At 46.2% G+C, this 18,646-nt stretch overlaps 1 protein-coding gene across 2 annotated transcripts in view; it reads right to left on the reverse strand.

Moving 5' to 3' along the window:
* MDGA2 (MAM domain containing glycosylphosphatidylinositol anchor 2) overlaps positions 1–18,646 on the reverse strand; it is a 401,452-nt gene that overhangs the window by 243,463 nt on the left and 139,343 nt on the right. For both annotated transcript variants that reach the window (XM_083732457.1, XM_083732456.1), the window contains exon 2: positions 106–245. In XM_083732457.1, coding sequence (XP_083588583.1) covers positions 106–245 — 140 coding nt within the window. The remainder of the gene's footprint in view (positions 1–105; positions 246–18,646) is intronic.

Here is an 18,646-nt window from a genome sequence, read left to right on the forward strand (position 1 = left end):
ACGTCATACAAAAATGTCACAGGTAAAGGCAAGAAAAACCGCCCTCCCCCAATTTTGGAGATGCAAATCCAGCTGTGGACCTCGCACCTCACAAGAAGAGCTCACCTGCGGCCGAGGGTGCCCGGTGACCAAGCAGGTCAGCTCCAGCGTCTCTCCTTCCCGGATCGTGTACACTCTCTCCGAGTATCGCTCCTCCTCAATGTTGCAGGCCAGGCCTGAGTGGATGATCCTCACTGTGGGTGGGGCTGCAAAGACAAGCAGAAGGAGATCTCTGTTATCATTTTGAAAATAGGATACATGACAAAACCAAACCGTGAACTTACTGCTTGTCGATGCACAGGGGGAAAAAAACCTGAAGCAATAATGATAGCTGAGACGCAGAAATAGCAATTGAGGATGCCAATTTGCACATCCCCCTTAGTATGCCACAACCCTGACTGAATGCCAAACATTTATCCTTTGTGGCAATGCTCCCACCATAGCTGTCAACCTTCCCTTTTTTTGCAGGAAATTCCCTTATTCCAATGCCGTTTCCCACTTCTTCCCGCCACTATCCTGGATTGTTAGCTATCCCGTAGACTGTCCCTGGGACAGGTGAGGCTGCTGATCCCTTATTTTCAAATCTGAAAGTTGACAGCTATGTTTCATTTGAGATTGTAGTGTCTTTGGAGACAGGGATCCTTCTCTTTTTTTAACCAATGAATTCATGTACAGTCATCCATTCACTCATTTGTCAGACACCTGCTATAACCCCACTGAGGAGGACGCGAGTGGCGCTGTGCTCTAAACCACAGAGCCTAGGACTTGCCGATCAGAAGGTCGGCGGTTCGGATCCCCGCGACGGGGTGAGCTCCCGTTGCTCTGTCCCTGCTCCTGCCAACCTAGCAGCTCAAAAGCACACTAGTGCAAGTAGATGAATAGGGACTGCTGCAGTGGGAAGGGAAATGGCATTTCCGTGCGCTCTGGTTTCCGTCACAGTGTCCCGTTGCACCAGAAGCGGTTTAGTGCTGCTGGCTACATGACCCAGAAAGCTGTCTGCGGACAAACGCTGGCTCCCTCGGTCTGAAAGCGAGATGAGCACCGCAACCCCAGTCGCCTTTGACTGGACTTAACTGTCCAGGGGTCCTTTACTTTTACCTGTTACCTATAACCCCACTGAACTGTAGGGCGTTGGACCAGGTGTTCATTAGTGTCCCTTCCAACTTTCCATCTTTTGATTTTGTGACTACTACATTAATTCTGTATAGTAATAGTGAACTATTTCTCCATGTGCTAGCTCTAGCCAAAAGAGCATTGCCCTCACAAAAGAGGGGGGGGGTATCAGCAGAACTTTAAAAGTGCCAAAATATCTGTGGGGAGGACCCCTAAGAGGAGGGACCCCTAAGAGGACCCTCTAAGAAGAAAACCAGCATGGAAAACTGGCAGAAAGGAAACCCATTGGAGAGAAGATCCCAGAAAAGGTTCCTTGTCATCCTGAACAAGACATTGCAACATCTTGTTACAGGTTCATAGAATTGTAGAGTTGGAAGGGACCACGAAGGCCATCTAGTCCAGCCCCCTGCAATGCAGGAATATTTTGTCTGAGGTGCGTTTCGAACCCACAACCCTGAGATTAAAAATATCATGTTCTGCCAACTGAGCTATGCCAGCTGAAATGTCATCCCAGTAATCACTTGGTACTATGAGATGGAAAATGGACAGAGTGGAAATGAATTGACAGCAGGATTTGAACCCAGGTCCACCAGCACTAGGAGCCAATTAATTACCAGCCTTAGCTTAAGCTAATGGAACCATCCAAGGTTCACATGGCTACATCGAAGTCCTACTAAAATGAGATTCCTGTCCCCCATTTTTCATGTCACTGGCATGTACAGAATTTTCCCCTCCGCTGAATCTGCAGGTGGGGAAAACTCCATCTCTGCATCAGCATTCTCACGACAATGGTGGGAAATTAGCAGACAAGGCTCCATCCATCATCGTTTTATTTATTTAAAAAAAAACCTGGTTATTTTGGGTTTAATTTTCAAAAATTAGCTTTTCATTATTGTTCCTTCATTATTGTATGTACTGCTTGAAGTGCATTATCTCGCTCATTACGCAAGCGAAGCACTTTAATGAGGACAATAAAACTAAGCAGTTGGCACAATGGGACCCCCTCCCCACCCTCCCCCTCTTTTGCACAACTCATCTCGTGTAACAGCCCTTCTTCTCCACGGGAGGCGCCGCCTGCTGGCTTACTGGGGACACTCAGGCTTCTGACTCAATCATCGTAAAATAAAATAAGAGGCCTCCCCATGCCTCTCCTTTTCTAGGTAGCTCAATTTCCAGTCCTTGGGTGGGAATTGACAGTGAAGCATTAACTAACACTCTGCAGAATTTAATTGCAAGTGGCGGTTCAGCCCAGATGAGTGTCTTGTGTCCTGTAGAAGTGATGTCTACGGAGGTGGGAATTCCATTGGCCCATTAAAATAACAGAACAAAATCAAACACACTGAGAGAGAGGAAGAGCCACCCCCTGTTTTTTTTTTAAAAAAAATGAGCTCCTTTGTTTCATGGCATGGAGAAAGCAGACAGTTTTCCCTCCCTCTCTCCTAATATTTGAATTTGTGGATATCCAATGAAGCTGAATGTTCGAATATTCAGCACAGATAAAAGAAAGTCCTGCTTTGCATAGTGCAGAGTTAAACTACGGAACTCACTTCTGCAGGAGACAGTAATGGACACCAACTTCAATATTTTTGAAAGACGATTGGATAAATTCATGGAGGAGGAGAGGATGAATGCTATGCTTTGCTTTCACAGCTGGAGGCAGTGGTGCTTGTGGGGTTTCCCACAGACATCTGTTTGGCCACTGTGAGAACAGGACGCCGGACTAGAGTGGCTGGGGAAACCCAGCCAGATGGGTGGGGCAGAAATAATAATAAATTATTATTAATATGATTATTACTAGAAGGGCCATTGGCCTGATCCAGCAAGCTCTTCTTATGTTCTTCAAGGTAGACAGTTACCGCTCAGAGATGCACTTTGCAAATAGGCCAGCGGTGCTGATTCTGCTACCTGTTGCTAGACTGAGCTTGAGCTCCATCACAGAGAAACAAGGCAACAACATTTAGAATCTGTTGGTGTAGGCAGTGGCGAAGCTGCATGCTCCACTACTGGGGCCGGAGAGCGTACCCGGGTGTGTAGTGCGCATCCTGGGGGCATGATACACTGCCTGCGAGGGCGTGGCATGCCACCCACAGGGGCATGGTGCATATTCTGGGGGCGTTGCGCGCCACCTATGGGACATGCCACCCAGTGCGTGGTGGGGCGTGGCATGTGTCCGGGGGGGGGGGGGACATGATGGCACCCTGCCAGAATAGTGGTGCCAGGGGCGGTCTGCTTCCTCTGCCAATGGGTTTAGGCTCTGCACAGAAGTTCAGTTCAATGCATGGAGTTCAAGAGTAGAGTTTGTGGCTACATCCTGGCTCCACAGCCAGTGTCCACTTGCTGTTATTCCCAGATTTATACCAAGAAAAAAGCACACCAAGAACTCAGGTCAGTGTAAGTTTCAATAGTGGGAGTGGTCCCTGCTCACAAATCAATAGTCAATAGTAACAAAAACTAATCCATTTGACAAAAAAAATTCCTTCCAGTAGCACCTTAAAGACCAACTAAGTTAGTTCTTGGTATGAGCTTTCGTGTGCATGCACACTTCTTCAGATACACATGCACACGAAAGCTCATACCAAGAACTAACTTAGTTGGTCTTTAAGGTGCTACTGGAAGGAATTTTTGTTTTGTTTTGACTATGGCAGACCAACACAGCTACCTATCTGTAACTAATCCATTTGAGTTCGTAATCTCTGTTAGAGTTTGTAATCTCTATTTGAGTTTGTAATCCTTGTCAGAATACATACTTTTGAATGGATTAGTTTTTGTTACTATTGACTATTGATTTGTGAGCAGGGACCACTCCCACTATTGAAACTTACATTGACCTGAGTTCTTGGTGTGCTTCTTTCTTGGTATATTATTCCCAGATTGGCATAACGAACAGGTGAAGGGCTTAAACACAGGATGAAATAGATTTTGAGGAGGGATTTGAAGGCAGAGAGAGAGAGAGAACGAATGAATGAATGAATGAATGAACAAATGAACAAATGAACAAACGAACACATGCACCATTTCTACCAACTGGCTAAGAATGCATGAGCAAGATGCCCAACTTTTAAATTAGCAAGACTGCTTCAAAAACAGGCTTCTTCTGGGCTTTCTTTTGCCATAGGGTTGTCACCAGAAATTGTTCCCTGCTCCTCCCATGGACGCATGCAGGGTGCAATCCCACCCTCACTGCGTTCCTGGCCCTTGGGGATGGGCAGCTACAACAACCCCAGACCTGTCCCATCAACCCTCTGCAAAGGGTTGTACCCCAGCAGACCTCTGGGCAGCATCCTTCTAAATGTCATTACCCAGGCCAGCCTCATGTCAGCAGCCATTCTTGGGAATGACTTTTATGAAGGCTTTGGACTGCAAAGCCCATCCATGCACTTGTGATTGCAAGGGAACTGTCCAGTCACACAAGCATCCTTGGCCTTCGTTTAACACAAGCTGTTTGTCCAACTAAAGCAGGGGTAGGCAACCTAAGGCCCGTGGGCCGGATGCAGCCCAATCGCCTTCTCAATCCAGCCCACATAGGGTCCAGGAATCAGCATGTTTTTACATGAGTAGAATGTGTGTTTTTATTTACAATGCATCTCTGGGTTATTTGTGGGGCATAGGAATTTGTTCATTTCCCCCCTTCAAAATATAGTCCAGCCCACCACATGATTTGAGGGATGGTGGACCAGCCCACGGCTGAAAATGTTGCTGACCCCTGAACTAAAGGAACCGACTTGCGATCAGAAAGACATGAAAGTCCATGTCGCAGATTGATCTTCCCTTGAAATTTGCTGCTCCACCCCGAAAGATGAACCTCAACATGGAATTCCTCCAGATGGTTCGGTTTCCCATACCCAGGTGCAAATACCATTCATCCATTAATATACCCAGTGCCAGATTTACGTATAAGCTAAATAAGCTATAGCTTAGGGCCCCACTCTCTTGGGCCCCCCAAAATTTTTTCCACTATTAATATACTTCTCCTTAATTTCAGTTCAACAATTCCTTTGATAAAATACATATTTTGTTATGTGCAAATGGCTTGAGATACCTATTAGGTCCATAAATGATGATATAGCATATACTCAATACAAAAAAATAGTGACAATTGATTGTTGACAAAGGACAGCTGGACATACAAAGGGCCCCATGACCTTCAGTAGCTATGGGCCTCATCAAACCTAAATATGGCCCTGAATATACCTAGCAGAAATTGCAAGGACCATTTGTGAGGTATTCTGTAGCTATGAACCCTTTTGGACCCCTTCTAATTCTATGATTCTACCATGAAGATGTCACAGAAGCAATGATTCTGGTTTCCATCCCCTTGCAATTTCAGTGGAGATAAATTCTTCCTGACATTTCACCTAAATCCCACTTCCTGCCATTTAAGATGATGCATAACAATCGTGAGAGACAAATGGTTGAGTCAGAAGACAGTAAAGATCAAACTCATACGCCGTGATCAAGAGTACCGCGTTTTGTTGCTGCTGCTGTTTCGACTCCTTGCTTTTTTATGGTTCAGGAGATCTTGCATATTTACCAAATGTCACTTCCTTCCCACCCCTGGAAATAATCGCCACCGTGGCTCCTCCCGAGAGAAGGTCGGCCAGGATTAAATGCCAGGCGAGACACGGCGGTAATATACTATGTGGCATTTATGTTGGGGAGAGACTTTCTTTCTTCCCCTGTAGAAGAATTCATCTTTTTATTATACCCAATAAAAATTGTACGAAAGAAACCATTAGGATCCTATCCTCAGGAGTAAATAAACCGAATGCAAGAAGGCAGAGGCAACGAGGAACTGACACGGTACAGCCAAAGTTATGACTGATTAGTCTAAATTAATTAGTCTAAAGACTCTCTTTCCAGATCTTGAAAGGAGCAAATACATCAGAATGCTGGGAATCAGCTGGACTCATCTCCTGCTTCCAGGCTTTCCCTTCGGGGCATCTGGTTGGCCACTGTGAGAACAGGGTGCTAGGCTGTTTTTTATTTTATTTTTTTAAAAAACTGCATTTTTACCCCACTCTTTTCTCCAAGAAGTTCAGGGTGGCTTCCGTGGTTCTCCCCCTCCTCATTTAATCCCAAAACTACCCCGTGGGGTGGATTGGGCAGAGAGAAAGCGACTGGCCCCAAATCACCTGTTGAGATTCATGGCTGAGTGGGGATTTGAACCCTGGTCCAGTACTCTAGGGCTTGCCGATCAGAAGGTCGGCGGTTCGAATCCCTGCGACGGGGTGAGCTCCGTCTTTCTTCTACTTTCTTCAAACTTTGGCTACTTTCTTCAAACTTTGGCTACTTTCTTCAAACTTTGGCTACTTTCTTCAAACTTTGGCAATACCACTGCTATGTACCCATCTATGGAAGGCTTGGCTTGCAGCAGATTTGGACTGTCCAGAATGCTCGGTCCCTAGCAGTTCGAAAGCACACCACTGCAAGTAGATAAATAGGTACCGTTCCGGCAGGAAGGTAAACGCCGTTTCCGTCCGCTGCTCTGGTTCGCCAGAAGTGGCTTAGTCATGCTGGCCACATGACCCGGAAGCTGTATGCCGGCTCCCTCGGCCAGTAAAGCGAGATGAGCACCACAACCCTAGAGTTGTCCATGACTGGACCTAATGGTCAGGGGTCCCTTTACCTTTACCCTTACCAGTACTCTAACCACTGCACCACACTGACTAGATGGGCCCTTGGGCCTGATTAAAGAGGCTGTTCTTACAAGCATGTTCTGTTATTATATACATCAAGTCCTGAGAATGAAAAGCTGGACTAGATGGGTCATTGGCCTGATTCAGCCCTGCAGGACTCTTCTGCTCTTCTTGGGTTGAGCTCCTTCCACAACTCCCCTAGTCTCCAGGGTCTGGAAACCAAGGTCAATGATTTAAGGGAGTTGGGTAGATGTAGCCTGGAGATGAGGAGACCGAGAGGTGATACAACAGCCACCTTCAAGCGTTAATCAACTAACAAGATAACAACATAGTCTCATAAGCCTAGAATATATCTGCTGCTATCTACAGGAATTTCACATGGAAGATGGATCAAGTTTGCTTTTTGCTTCTCCAGAGCAGAGGACACAAACCGGTGGATTCCCATGAAAGAAGAGGCCAACTCAACATTGGGAAGAACTTTCTGATGGTGAGAGCTGTTTGACATGGAAACCAGAGTCCTTTTTGTTGGGGAAAATTCAGACAGAAATTCCCAGGTGTCAAAAAAGATTATTTATGTATGCTACCACTGCAGCCTGTGTTTTGTTAGCCCAAAAATGGAAAATGAGTGAAGTCCCAACTAAAGAAGAATGGCAACTTAAACTGATTGAATATGTGCAGTTTGTGGACTTAACATATAGAATAAGAGAACAAAAAGAACACACGTTTAAAGAACATTGGAAAATATTTATTGAATATATGGGGGGAAATTGTGTACACTTGAAAACATTGGCAGCTTTAAGATAAATTCAACAGTGTAAATAAGTTTTGATGGATGTAATAATGGAATACTGAATGGTTTAGTTTATATAAAATATGCAGGGATTTCTGTTATGCAAAATGAACCACGGAAAGAGAAGAAGGGAAGTCATTGATGTTTTAAGGTTGTATAAATGAGTATTCTAAATTGTGAAAAAGAAAATTTAATAAAAATTATGGGGAGGGAGAAGTTGGTGGATTCTCCTTCATTTGAGGTTTGTAAGCAGAGTTTGGGGAGCTTATTTAGCTGTGATTCCTGCACAAGAGGGGTTGGGCTTGATGACCTTTGGGTTCACTTCCAGCTCCAAAATTCTACGATTCTACTCTATGATGGCCACTTCAAAGGTGCGTAGCTATTCCCCAGAGCCACTGCAAATGAGCCTGGCAGCAAAATGTCCCCTCCCTGGGGAGGCAGACTGCAGGGGTCCCCTTCGCCTTGCACCCTCTGATTTCCACCCTGCACTTTTCACAAAAGCATCTTCAATTGGCTTAGAGAAATAAAACTCAGCCGAAGCCATTTGTTGAGGTGGCACAAGTGCAAGACGAGCCCATGCATCTTCGGCAGCCTGTCTGGGGAGCCCTAGGAATGCCGTTGAACTAAGAGATGGAGACAGGCGACCAGATGCATTTCATGGGAAGAGGACAAATGCGGAATGCGATCACCACGACAGCGTGCGAAGGAGCCAGAGCACAGCCTCAACATCTTATTTCACAGTGGGGAGAAGAGGCTGGATGTTAATACAATGCAAGGCTGGCTGCACAGATGCGTGGCAGGGGGGATGAGGGGTCAGGGCATATTGACTTGCTTGCCCTTGTCCCAAAGCGCTTCCATACAGAAGAACATCAGAAAAACCTAGTGGATCAGGCTAGTGGACCATTCTCACAGCAGCCAGCCAGATGCCCCAGTGGGAAAAGCCTCCAGCACAATCTGAGCGACTCTCACCTCCTGTGGTTTCCAGTATTCAGAAACATTTCTGCCTCTGACCCTGGAAGCACAGCACAGCCAGCGTGGCAAGGAGCCATCAATGCTCTTCATGTATTCGTCTAATCTTCTTTCAAAGCCATCCAAGTTTGCTATCCAAAGGATAAAGGAGCCTTACTAGATTGATCCAGCCTCCTTCAGCCAGTGTTTTGCCACAAACTGCCTTTGCAGGCCAGTAATATAGTGGTGCCTTGGTTCTTAAACTTAATCCGTTCCAAAAACCATAGCATTCCAAAACCAAGGTGCGCTTTTCCGTAGAAGGAAATGCAAAATGCATTAATCCGTTCCAGACTTTTATAAACAACTCCCAAAACAGCGAATTAATATGAATTTTACTATCTAACGAGACCACTGATCCATAAAATGAAAGCAATAAACAATGTACTGCAGTCACACAATCAGTAGCTGAACTGGGTTCCACACAGTCACAAAAATAAAATAAAAAGAGCTACAAAAACAAAAACACAAAATAAAAAGCAAAAACAGACAGACCTCAGCGTAACACTCAAATCGGAAGCATAACACTCAAAACCTTTGTTTGGCTTCCGATAAAAGTTCGCAAACCAGAACACTTACTTCCAGGTTTGCAGTGTTTGGGTTCCAAGTGGATTGAATACCAAGGCATTTGAGAACCAAGGGACCACTGTACTTGTATGTTCTTAAAGGTAAAGGCAAAGGGACCCCTGACCGTTAGGTCTAGTCGTGGCCGACTCTGGAGTTGCGGTGCTCATCTCGCTCTATAGGCCGAGGGAGCCCGTGTTTGTCGGCAGACAGCTTCCGGGTCCTGTGGCCAGCATGACTAAGCCACTTCTGGTGAACCAGAGCAGCGCATGGAAACGCCGTTTACCTTCCCACTGGAGCGGTACATATTTATCTACTTGCACTTTGACATGCTTTCAAACTGCTAGGTTGGCAGGAGCAGGGACTGAGCAACGGGAGCTCACCCCGTCACGGGGATTCGAACCGCCGAACCTCTGATCGGCAAGTCCTAGGTTCTGTGGTTTAACCCACAGCGCCACCTGCGTCAGAAACACAAAATAAAACCACAGATAAACAGTCCAAACAGAGGCAACAGAACAGTACCCCCCTGCCCATAAACACATGGCTGTAGAATATTAATCAGAAATCATCAGATTAACCTCCCTGCCGACAGAATTCCACAAACAGTTTCCAGGTAAGCTACAGAACCCAGGATTATTTTTTTTTGGGGGGGGATGTGATACACTTTAAATTTGTTTTATATGTATGGTATGGACACAACCACAGACCCACAGAGACAGATTTGCCTTTCTGACCAGCGGCTTCCATTTGCTGAACATTTGTCTGTTTCTATCCGACCCCCAAACCACACTGCCCAATTTGTGCCAGTGTCCCTAATTAATAGCAAAAGCATAAGAAAACACGCCGCTAATTAGATCCCAGCCCTGCCTCTCTGGCCCTCCTGTAGCTGGCTGATCTAATTTTGACACTGCAAGGCTGATCAGCAAGCTATCTATTAAGTTAGAGTGGAGGGAAAGACTCTGGTTCTTGGAAGCGCCGAGATCTCCCCCTTATAGCACATTTGCAGGGCTGTTTTGTGCTCCTCCAGCTGGGCGAGCATTAAAAACTTATGGCCTGTGACATACGGCGCATGTTCATATTTACTTGCAGAGAAAGAGGCTGTAGTAGTTTGAGGGGAGAGGTGGGAAGCCGGGCCTTTTATCATGCATTTTAAAAGGCCATTGTGTTTTCAGTTCTCTGCTGATGGATCCGAGCTTGTCAGTTCCTTTGTATTGATCAGCATCCTGTATGGCAGGGCAGAATCTTCAGGCCAGTTGGCAGGACTGCCGGGTGTGCGAGGGCTGGGTGAGAAACCACTTGCAAATCCTGCACATGCTGTTTTACAAAATGAGCACAAGCCATGCAGAAAGGATTGAGGATTTAGCTCACCAAGGCAAGAATGAATCCTGCAAGTGGCAAGGGCTACACACAGTAATTATTATTATTATTATTATTATTATTAATTTATTTATACCCCATCCATCTGGCTGGGTTTCCCCAGCCACTCTGGGTGGCTCCCAACAGAATATTAAAAACAGCTTAAAACATCAAACATTAAAAACTTCCCTGAACAGGGCTGCCTTCAGATGTCTTCTAAAAGTCAAATAGTTGTTTATTTCCTTGACATCTGATGGGAGGGCGTTCCACAGGGTGGGTGCCACCACCAAGAAGGCCCTCTGCCTGGTTCCCTGTAACTTCCCTTCTTGCAGGGAGGGAAGCGCCAGAAGGCCCTCAGCGCTGGATCTCAGTGTCCAGGCTGAATGATGGGAGTGAAGATGCTCCTTCAGGTATACTGGACCAAGGCCATTTAGGGCTTTAAAGGTCAGCACCAACACTTTGAATTGCACTCAGAAATGTACTGGGAACCAGTGTAGGTCTTTCAAGACCAGTGTTATGTGGTCTCGGCGGCCGCTCCCAGTCACCGGTCTAGCTGCCGCATTCTGGATTAGTTGTAGCTTCCAGGTCAACTTCAAAGATAGCCCCAATGAGAGCACATTGCAATAGTCCACGCAGGAGATAACTAGAGCATGCACCACTCTGGCCAAACAGTCCGCAGGCAGGTAGGGTCTCAGCCTGGGTACCAGATGGAGCTGATAGACAGCTGCCCTGGACACAGAATTGACCTGTGCCTCCATGGACAGCTGTGAGACCAGAATGACTCCCAGGCTGGCCATAAGAACAAAAGGAGAGGTTTGCTGGATCAAGACGAAGGCCTGTCTGGCCCAACATCCTGTTCTCACAGTGGTCAAGCTGTGGGACGCCCACAACTAGGGCTTGAACACCGCAGGAACTGTCCTCACGGCTGAATCCCAGTGACTGGTATTCAGAGGGAAGCTCCCTCCAGCCAATGGCTCATCTGCTCCAGCCTCCTGTTCTCACAGAGGCCCACCAGATGCTTGTGGCCAACCCGCAAGAAGGATCTGAGCACAAGAGGAACCTCCCCTCCTGTTGATTCCAGCAAATGGGATTCAAAAGCACTGAAAGCAGTACATAGACTGAGAGCAATACATAGCCAGCACATGATATTGGGGTGACAATAGTCACTGATAGCCTTATCCTTCACAAATAAAGAACATATCAAGACATTTTCCTCGAGTCCTTTTCAAAGCAAGATCCACTCCACATTCTTTTCTTGAATCCATGTTGTGGTGAACCACAGAAGGGAAGAGTTTGATGTGTTTCCCATCGGGACATCTGGCTGGCCACTGTGAGAACAGGAGGCTGGATTAGATGGGCTGCTGGCCTGATCCAGGAGGCTCTACATATGTTCATATTATGGTGGTGAACTCTCCTTCCTTGGAGGTTTTTAAGCAGAGGTTAGATAGTCACCAGAAGCTACAGTTAGAACTGGATATGGAACAAATTGTTGGTTCAAAATTGGGAAAGGAGTACGGCAAGGCTGTATATTGTCGCCCTGCTTATTTAGCTTATATGCAGAATTCATCATGCGAAAGGCTGGGCTGGATGAATCCCAAGCCGGAATTAAGATTGCTGGAAGAAATATCAACAACCACAGATATGCAGATGACACAACCTTGATGGCAGAAAGTGAGGAGGAATTAAAGAACCTTTTAATGAGGGTGAAAGAGGAGAGCGCAAAATATGGTCTGAAGCTCAACATCAAAAAAATGAAGATCATGGCCACTGGTCCCATCACCTCCTGGCAAATAGAAGGGGAAGAAATGGAGGCAGTGAGAGATTTTACTTTCTTGTGCTCTATGATCACTGCAGATGGTGACAGCAGTCACGAAATTAAAAGACGCCTGCTCCTTGGGAGAAAGGCGATGGCAAACCTAGACAGCATCTTTAAAAGCAGAGACATCACCTTGCCAACAAAGGTCCGTATAGTTAAAGCCATGGTTTTTCCAGTAGTGATGTATGGAAGTGAGAGCTGGACCAGCAGCGGACATTCAGAAGCATTTCTGCCCCTGACCATGAGAGCAGAGTGCAGCCATCCTGGCTCCTAGCCAGGAATAACCTTCTCCTTCGTGAAATCATCCAATCCCTCTCTTAAAAGAATGCTGCACCATTAAAAACATAAATGGAAGACATGGAGCGTTGGCATAAATAGCATTTGCCGGCTGAGGAGTGTATGACAATCTATCCATTTCGCTCATCAGCTGCGACTGCTGAATCAGCAGGTTGCTAAGAGGAAATAATCAAAGGGATGTCAGGTGCCCGTTACATACCCACTGGCAATGGCCACTCGCAGAAAGAGCCTGTCAGGGATGGCTCCTGACATGGCTCCTGCACAAGGCCATTCATCATGGATTTGACACCGTCTCATCCCACCCTTCCCCCAGCCAGCCAGGATCCTAGAGGAAGCTACTGAAATTTGAAAGACTAAAGTCTGCAATGACAAACCTAGACAGCATCTTAAAAAGCAGAGACATCACCTTGCCAACAAAGGTCCGTATAGTTCAAGCTATGGTTTTCCCAGTAGGGATGTATGGAAGTGAGAGCTGGACCATAAAGAAGGCTGATCACCAAATAATTGATGCTTTTGAATTCTGGTGCTGGAGGAGACTCTTGAGAGTCCCATGGACTGCAAGAAGATCCAACCTCTCCATTCTTAGGGAAATCAGCCCTGAGTGCTCACTGGAAGGACAGATCCTGAAGCTGAGACTCCAAGACTTTGGCCACCTCATGAGAAGAGAAGACTCCCTGGAAAAGACCCTGATGTTGGGAAAGATGGAGGGCACAAGGAGAAGGGGATGACAGAGGACGAGATGGTGGGACAGTGTTCTTGAAGCTACCAGCATGAGTCTGACCAAACTGCGGGAGGCAGTGGAAGACAGGAGTGCCTGGTGTGTTCTGGTCCATGGGGGGTCACGAAGAAGCGGACACGACTAAACAATTAAACAACAACAACAAGCAGCTGATGAAGCATGGCTGATGCTCGTGTGCATTGAATGCCATGAGACTCATTTCCATGTGCTTTCAGGAATGCCTGATGTCTCGGCATGAACATTATGCCTTTCTTGACAACTCTGATGAACTGGTGAAAACGATGCTGAGGAACCAGGAGAAGGTGCCTAGCATTACCTATTGATTGCTTGGGCTGAACTTTGGAAGATTCCAGGCAGAGAAAAGAAAATCCTTCTTCACTCTGCGCACAATTAAACTGCGGAACTCCCTCCCGCAGGAGGCGGAGGTGGCCACCAATTGGGATAGCTTTGAAAGAGGGTTGGAGAAGTTCATGGAGGAGGAGGAGGGGACTATCAATGGGACTGTGGTCACAGCCAGCAATGCTTTGACTACCAGTTTCTGGAAACGTCAGGAGGGGAGAGTTGCTCTTTTGCTCAGCCCCTGCTTGTGGGTTTCCTATTGGGGCATCTGGTTGGCCACTGTGAGAACAGGAGGCTGGACTAGATGGGCTGCTGGCCTGACCCATATGTTCATATGTGAACATATGTTCATATTATGGTGGTGAACTCTCCTTCCTTGGAGGGTTTTAAGCAGAGGTTGGATAGCCACCGGTCATGGGCGCTTGAGCTGAGATTCCTGCACTGCCGAGAGCTGGACTAGAGGGCCACTGGATACTTCTACAATTCTAATAATAATAATAATAATAATAATAATAATAATAATAATTTTTATTTATATCCTGCCCTCCCCTGCCAAGGCCGGGCTCAGGGCGGCTAACAAGCAATAATAAAAACAAGCTGAATGAATACAACTTAAAAACAAAATTAAAATACAACATTAAAATATTGAAACATTAAAATATTAAAATGTAGCCTCATCGCAGGAGGAGAAAGGAAAATAAAAAAGAAAGAGGGGGAGGGAATCAAATTGGCTCCAAGCCAAAGGCCAGGCGGAACAACTCTGTCTTCCAGGCCCTGCGGAAAAAAATCAGATCCCGCAGAGCCCTGGACCCATGAGACAGAGCGTTCCACCAGGCCGGAGCCACCACTGAGAAGGCCCTGGCCCTGATGGAGACTAGTCTGACTTCGTTAGGGCCCGGGACCTCTAGGGTGTTGCTATTTATGGACCTTGAGGCTCTCCGTGGGGCATACCGGATATCAAAAGAAAAGAATATCAAAATTCCCCATTTTGTCTCAGGCTCTTCTTATGTTCTTATCGCTGGCACCAATTGTTGGGACTGTCTTTTGGAAAACGCAGATCCTGCTACAAACAGGGGAGGAAAACAAGGGATGCTTTCTGCAGGCAGCAATGCCAGGTTCCTGAGAGCAGGGAGCTCTCCACAGAGGACCCTCAGTGGGCAGTGCTGAAAGCTGCAATTGAGATGTTAAGGAAGGTTTGCTTGTGGAGAAGAAGAGAAGGGGGTTGACATGGATTTTTAGTGGGGAGGGGGCTGCTATAAGTCAGAAAGACCCTGGCAACTGGCCCTGCGTGAGGCTCAACAAGGTGGCCAGGATCTGTCCTTCTTTATTATTCCCGCGGAGGCCTTTACAATATATGATATATGAGAGGTGATATGAGAGCCATCTTCAAATGTCACAGCCGTCTCCTGAAACACATGCTTTCCTGAATGCTGAGATATAATTTTCCAAATGAAAATGAACGAAACGTCTATACTGGGCAATAACACATATAAAAATGTGTCTACTAAGGCAAAGTGCGTACTAAAATGTTAATAATGTTTGTGAGAATCTTTTTTAAAAAATAAATAAATAAATGCAGGCCGATGCAACAATGCGAGGAATGGAAGTAAGATTGAGGAAATGTGAAACTAGGGGAAAGCAAAGGTGATAATGTGAGTTCCATCACACACACACACACAACACACAACACACACACACACAAACAAAAAACACAGGTCTGTGTGTGACTCAGAGTCCCTAGGCAGCTTCAGCAGGAAGAAATGGATTCTTAGTATTCAAGAGATGCCCCCCTTTCCCTCTTGGCCTTGGGAGAATTTGCATTTCTGTAAACACCATCTCATGCTGCTGAGTGATCACATTCACAGCCACGGAGAGGCAGCATCAAATTCCTTCTTCCGCTCAGCCACAAGTACTGAAAGCTATCTGCTTTGATATGCAGGGACAAGAGGCTTTTGCAAATGAAAGGAAGCTGCTCCTCAAAGGGTCTTAGGAGGACTTGAGAACTGCCACTCCAGAAAACAAATTGAGAGGGGGCATTGCTGATAGACAGAGCTAATAGAGGAAGGAGAGATAAAGAAACTATACCCAGGTTGCTCTTGGCGGGTCACAGTGACTCTTTCAGATGCTTCCTGGAGGCCTTTATAAACACCCATCTTAACCGCCCTGTGGATTTCATGATTCATGGCAAGCACTTAACATAAGAAGCGTCTGCAGGAAACAAGCTTGCTCAATCTTCCACACAGCAACAGCCCTTCAGATATTTGAAGACAGGTCTCAGACCACCTTTCAGTCATCTTCTCCTGATTAAACACCCCCAACTCCCTTAACCATTCCTCTTAAGGCTTGGTTTCCATCATCAGCACCATCAGACATCTGAAAGTGAGATGGTTGAACCACCTCATGGCCTTCTCCTTAAGAGTCGGGAGTCATTGATTTCCACTCTGAGGGGGCCGGGACCCCTGAAACTGTTTTTTAAATGGCAAAGGAAAATGCAACACCATGGTCTCGTTCTTCAGAGGAACCATACTAATTATCCCCCCCCCCATAAAGGTAAAGGGACCCCTGACCATTAGGTCCAGTTGCGGATGACTCTGGGGTTGCGACGCTCATCTCGCTTTATTGGCCGAGGCAGCCGGCGTACAGCTTCAGGGTCATATGGCCAGCAGGACTTAGCCACTTCTGGGGAACCAGAGCAGCACACGGAAACACCATTTACCTACCCACCGGAGTGGTACCTATTGATCTACTTGCACTTGACATGTTTTCGAACTGCTAGGTTGGCAGGAGCAGCGACCGAGCAACAGGAGCTCACCCTGTTGTCGGGATTCGAACCGCTGACCTTCTGATTGGCAAGTCCTAGGCTCTGTGGTTTAACCCACAGCTCCACCTGCGTCCCTATCTCCCCCATGTCTTGAAGCAATATTAAATGATCAACTGAGAATGTGGATTCTGCTCCCTAACCCCCCTCTACAGCTCTGGGATGGTGGGGCATGACTTCCACGTAAGAAGATGTTATTGCTATTTTATCTGGGGGCTGTTATGAGCCTAAATGGCCTCAAAGGCCCAGTAGACCTGAAGGAGCATCTCCAGCCCCATCATCCAGCCCAGACACTGAGGTCCAGCTCCAAGGGCCTTCTGGTGATTCCCTCGCTGCGAAAAGCCAAGTTACAGGGAATCAGGCAGAGGGCCTTCTCAGTAATGGCACCCATCCTGTGGAATGCCCTCCCACCAGATGTCAAAGAGAAGAACAACTACCAAACTTTTAGAGGACATCTGAAGGCAGCCCTGTTTAGGGAAGCTTTTAATGTTTAATAGATTATTGTTTTTAGTGTTATGTTGGAAGCCGCCCAGAGTGGCTGGGGAAACCCAGCCAGATGGGTGGGGTATAAATAATAAATTATTATTAGATTATTATTAGATCTCATTACTCAGATCTTGTTAGATGCCATCATTTTATCACTTTGTGTCATTTTTAAATGTTTGTCACTTATTTATTTCATTTATATCCCCCTTTTTGCTTCCATGAACTTGAGGTGCTATACACAGTTCCCCTTGCTCGTTTAATCTACACAACAACCCTGTGAGGTAGGTTAGGGTGAGAGGTAGAGACTAGCTCAAGGTCACCCAGTGAGCTTCATGGACTCAAATCCTAGTCTCCCAAGTCTTTGACCAACCCCTACTTTCTAACCACCTTGTCTCTCCATAGTCTGAGCCACTTCAAATATAAGAGGAGAAACCACAACATCCCAAGGTATTGGGTGGGATCCAGAACACAGCTATGGGATCCAATTAGTTCTGGATAGTTGGCCAAACTTCCTCTGCGGAGGTCAGGAAATCAGTTTGCCAATGAAGCTGGACAAAAGGTGGAACCTCCTTGCTACATTATATTTTGTCAGGGCGCTGTGGAAACAGCAGACATTCCTGCTTACTTCCTTATTAAATGAAAGGAAAGCCTTTTGGTACCTCTCCTGATCTCAGCATCAGACCATTAACAGAAACTCTTTGCATTACCCGCTAATTTGGAGAACTTTGCAGAAGAAGTCCAAGCACAATTGCAAATGTCAGCAGGCTCTGGAACAAAGACCATTCTTCTCCTCTTTTGAAGAAATCAATGTTCCCTTGTAGAATTTGGCACTTGAATAATGCAGAGCTAAGGGAAAGGGAATTGATTTGATATATTCCCCTTTTCTAAACAAAGTGGGGAAGTAAGCAGACGCGGTGGTTGAAGCCAGATATTTCAGAACAAGCCTTTTCTATAATTATAATTATAATCATGTCAACAGGTTTCAATGTTGAGTCTAACATGTGTTTACCTTAAACGGGCCTTTGATTAATTTTTACATTTAATTTAGTTTAGCTTTGGTGTAAAATAAATAATTGTTCAGGGGTCTTCAACACACTCACAATGCATATTGTTTGGAGTGGGACCCATCCACAGCTCTCATATACATCCTTTCTGCTACCTGAAAGAACTCAACACCAACATTAGCTTCATTCATGGACAGCTAATGAAGTTGAACATTGGACTATATGGGACAGATGAAATAAAGTCCTTCTTCACACAGTGCTTAGTTAAGCTTTGGATATCACTCCCATAGCTGACCACCAGGCTGGATGGCTTTGAAAGAGGACTAGGAAAATTCATGGAGGAGGAGAAGACTATTGATGGCTACTAGCCAGGAAGGTTATGTTCTGCCTCAACAGTCGGGGTAATTGCCGGCAGGCAGACCGGGTGACCAGGCAAGAAGAAGAAGAAGAGTTTGGATTTGATATCCCACTTTATCACTACCCGAAGGAGTCTCAAAGCAGCTAACATTCTCCTTTCCCTTCCTCCCCCATAACAAACCCTCTGTGAGGTAAGTGGGGCTGAGAGACTTCAAAGAAGTGTGACTAGCCCAACGTCACCCAGCAGCTGCATGTGGAGGAGCGGAGACGTGAACCCAGTTCACCAG

Source organism: Podarcis gaigeae, assembly GCF_964106915.1.
Source record: "Podarcis gaigeae genome assembly, chromosome: 1".
NCBI lineage: Eukaryota > Metazoa > Chordata > Lepidosauria > Squamata > Lacertidae > Podarcis > Podarcis gaigeae.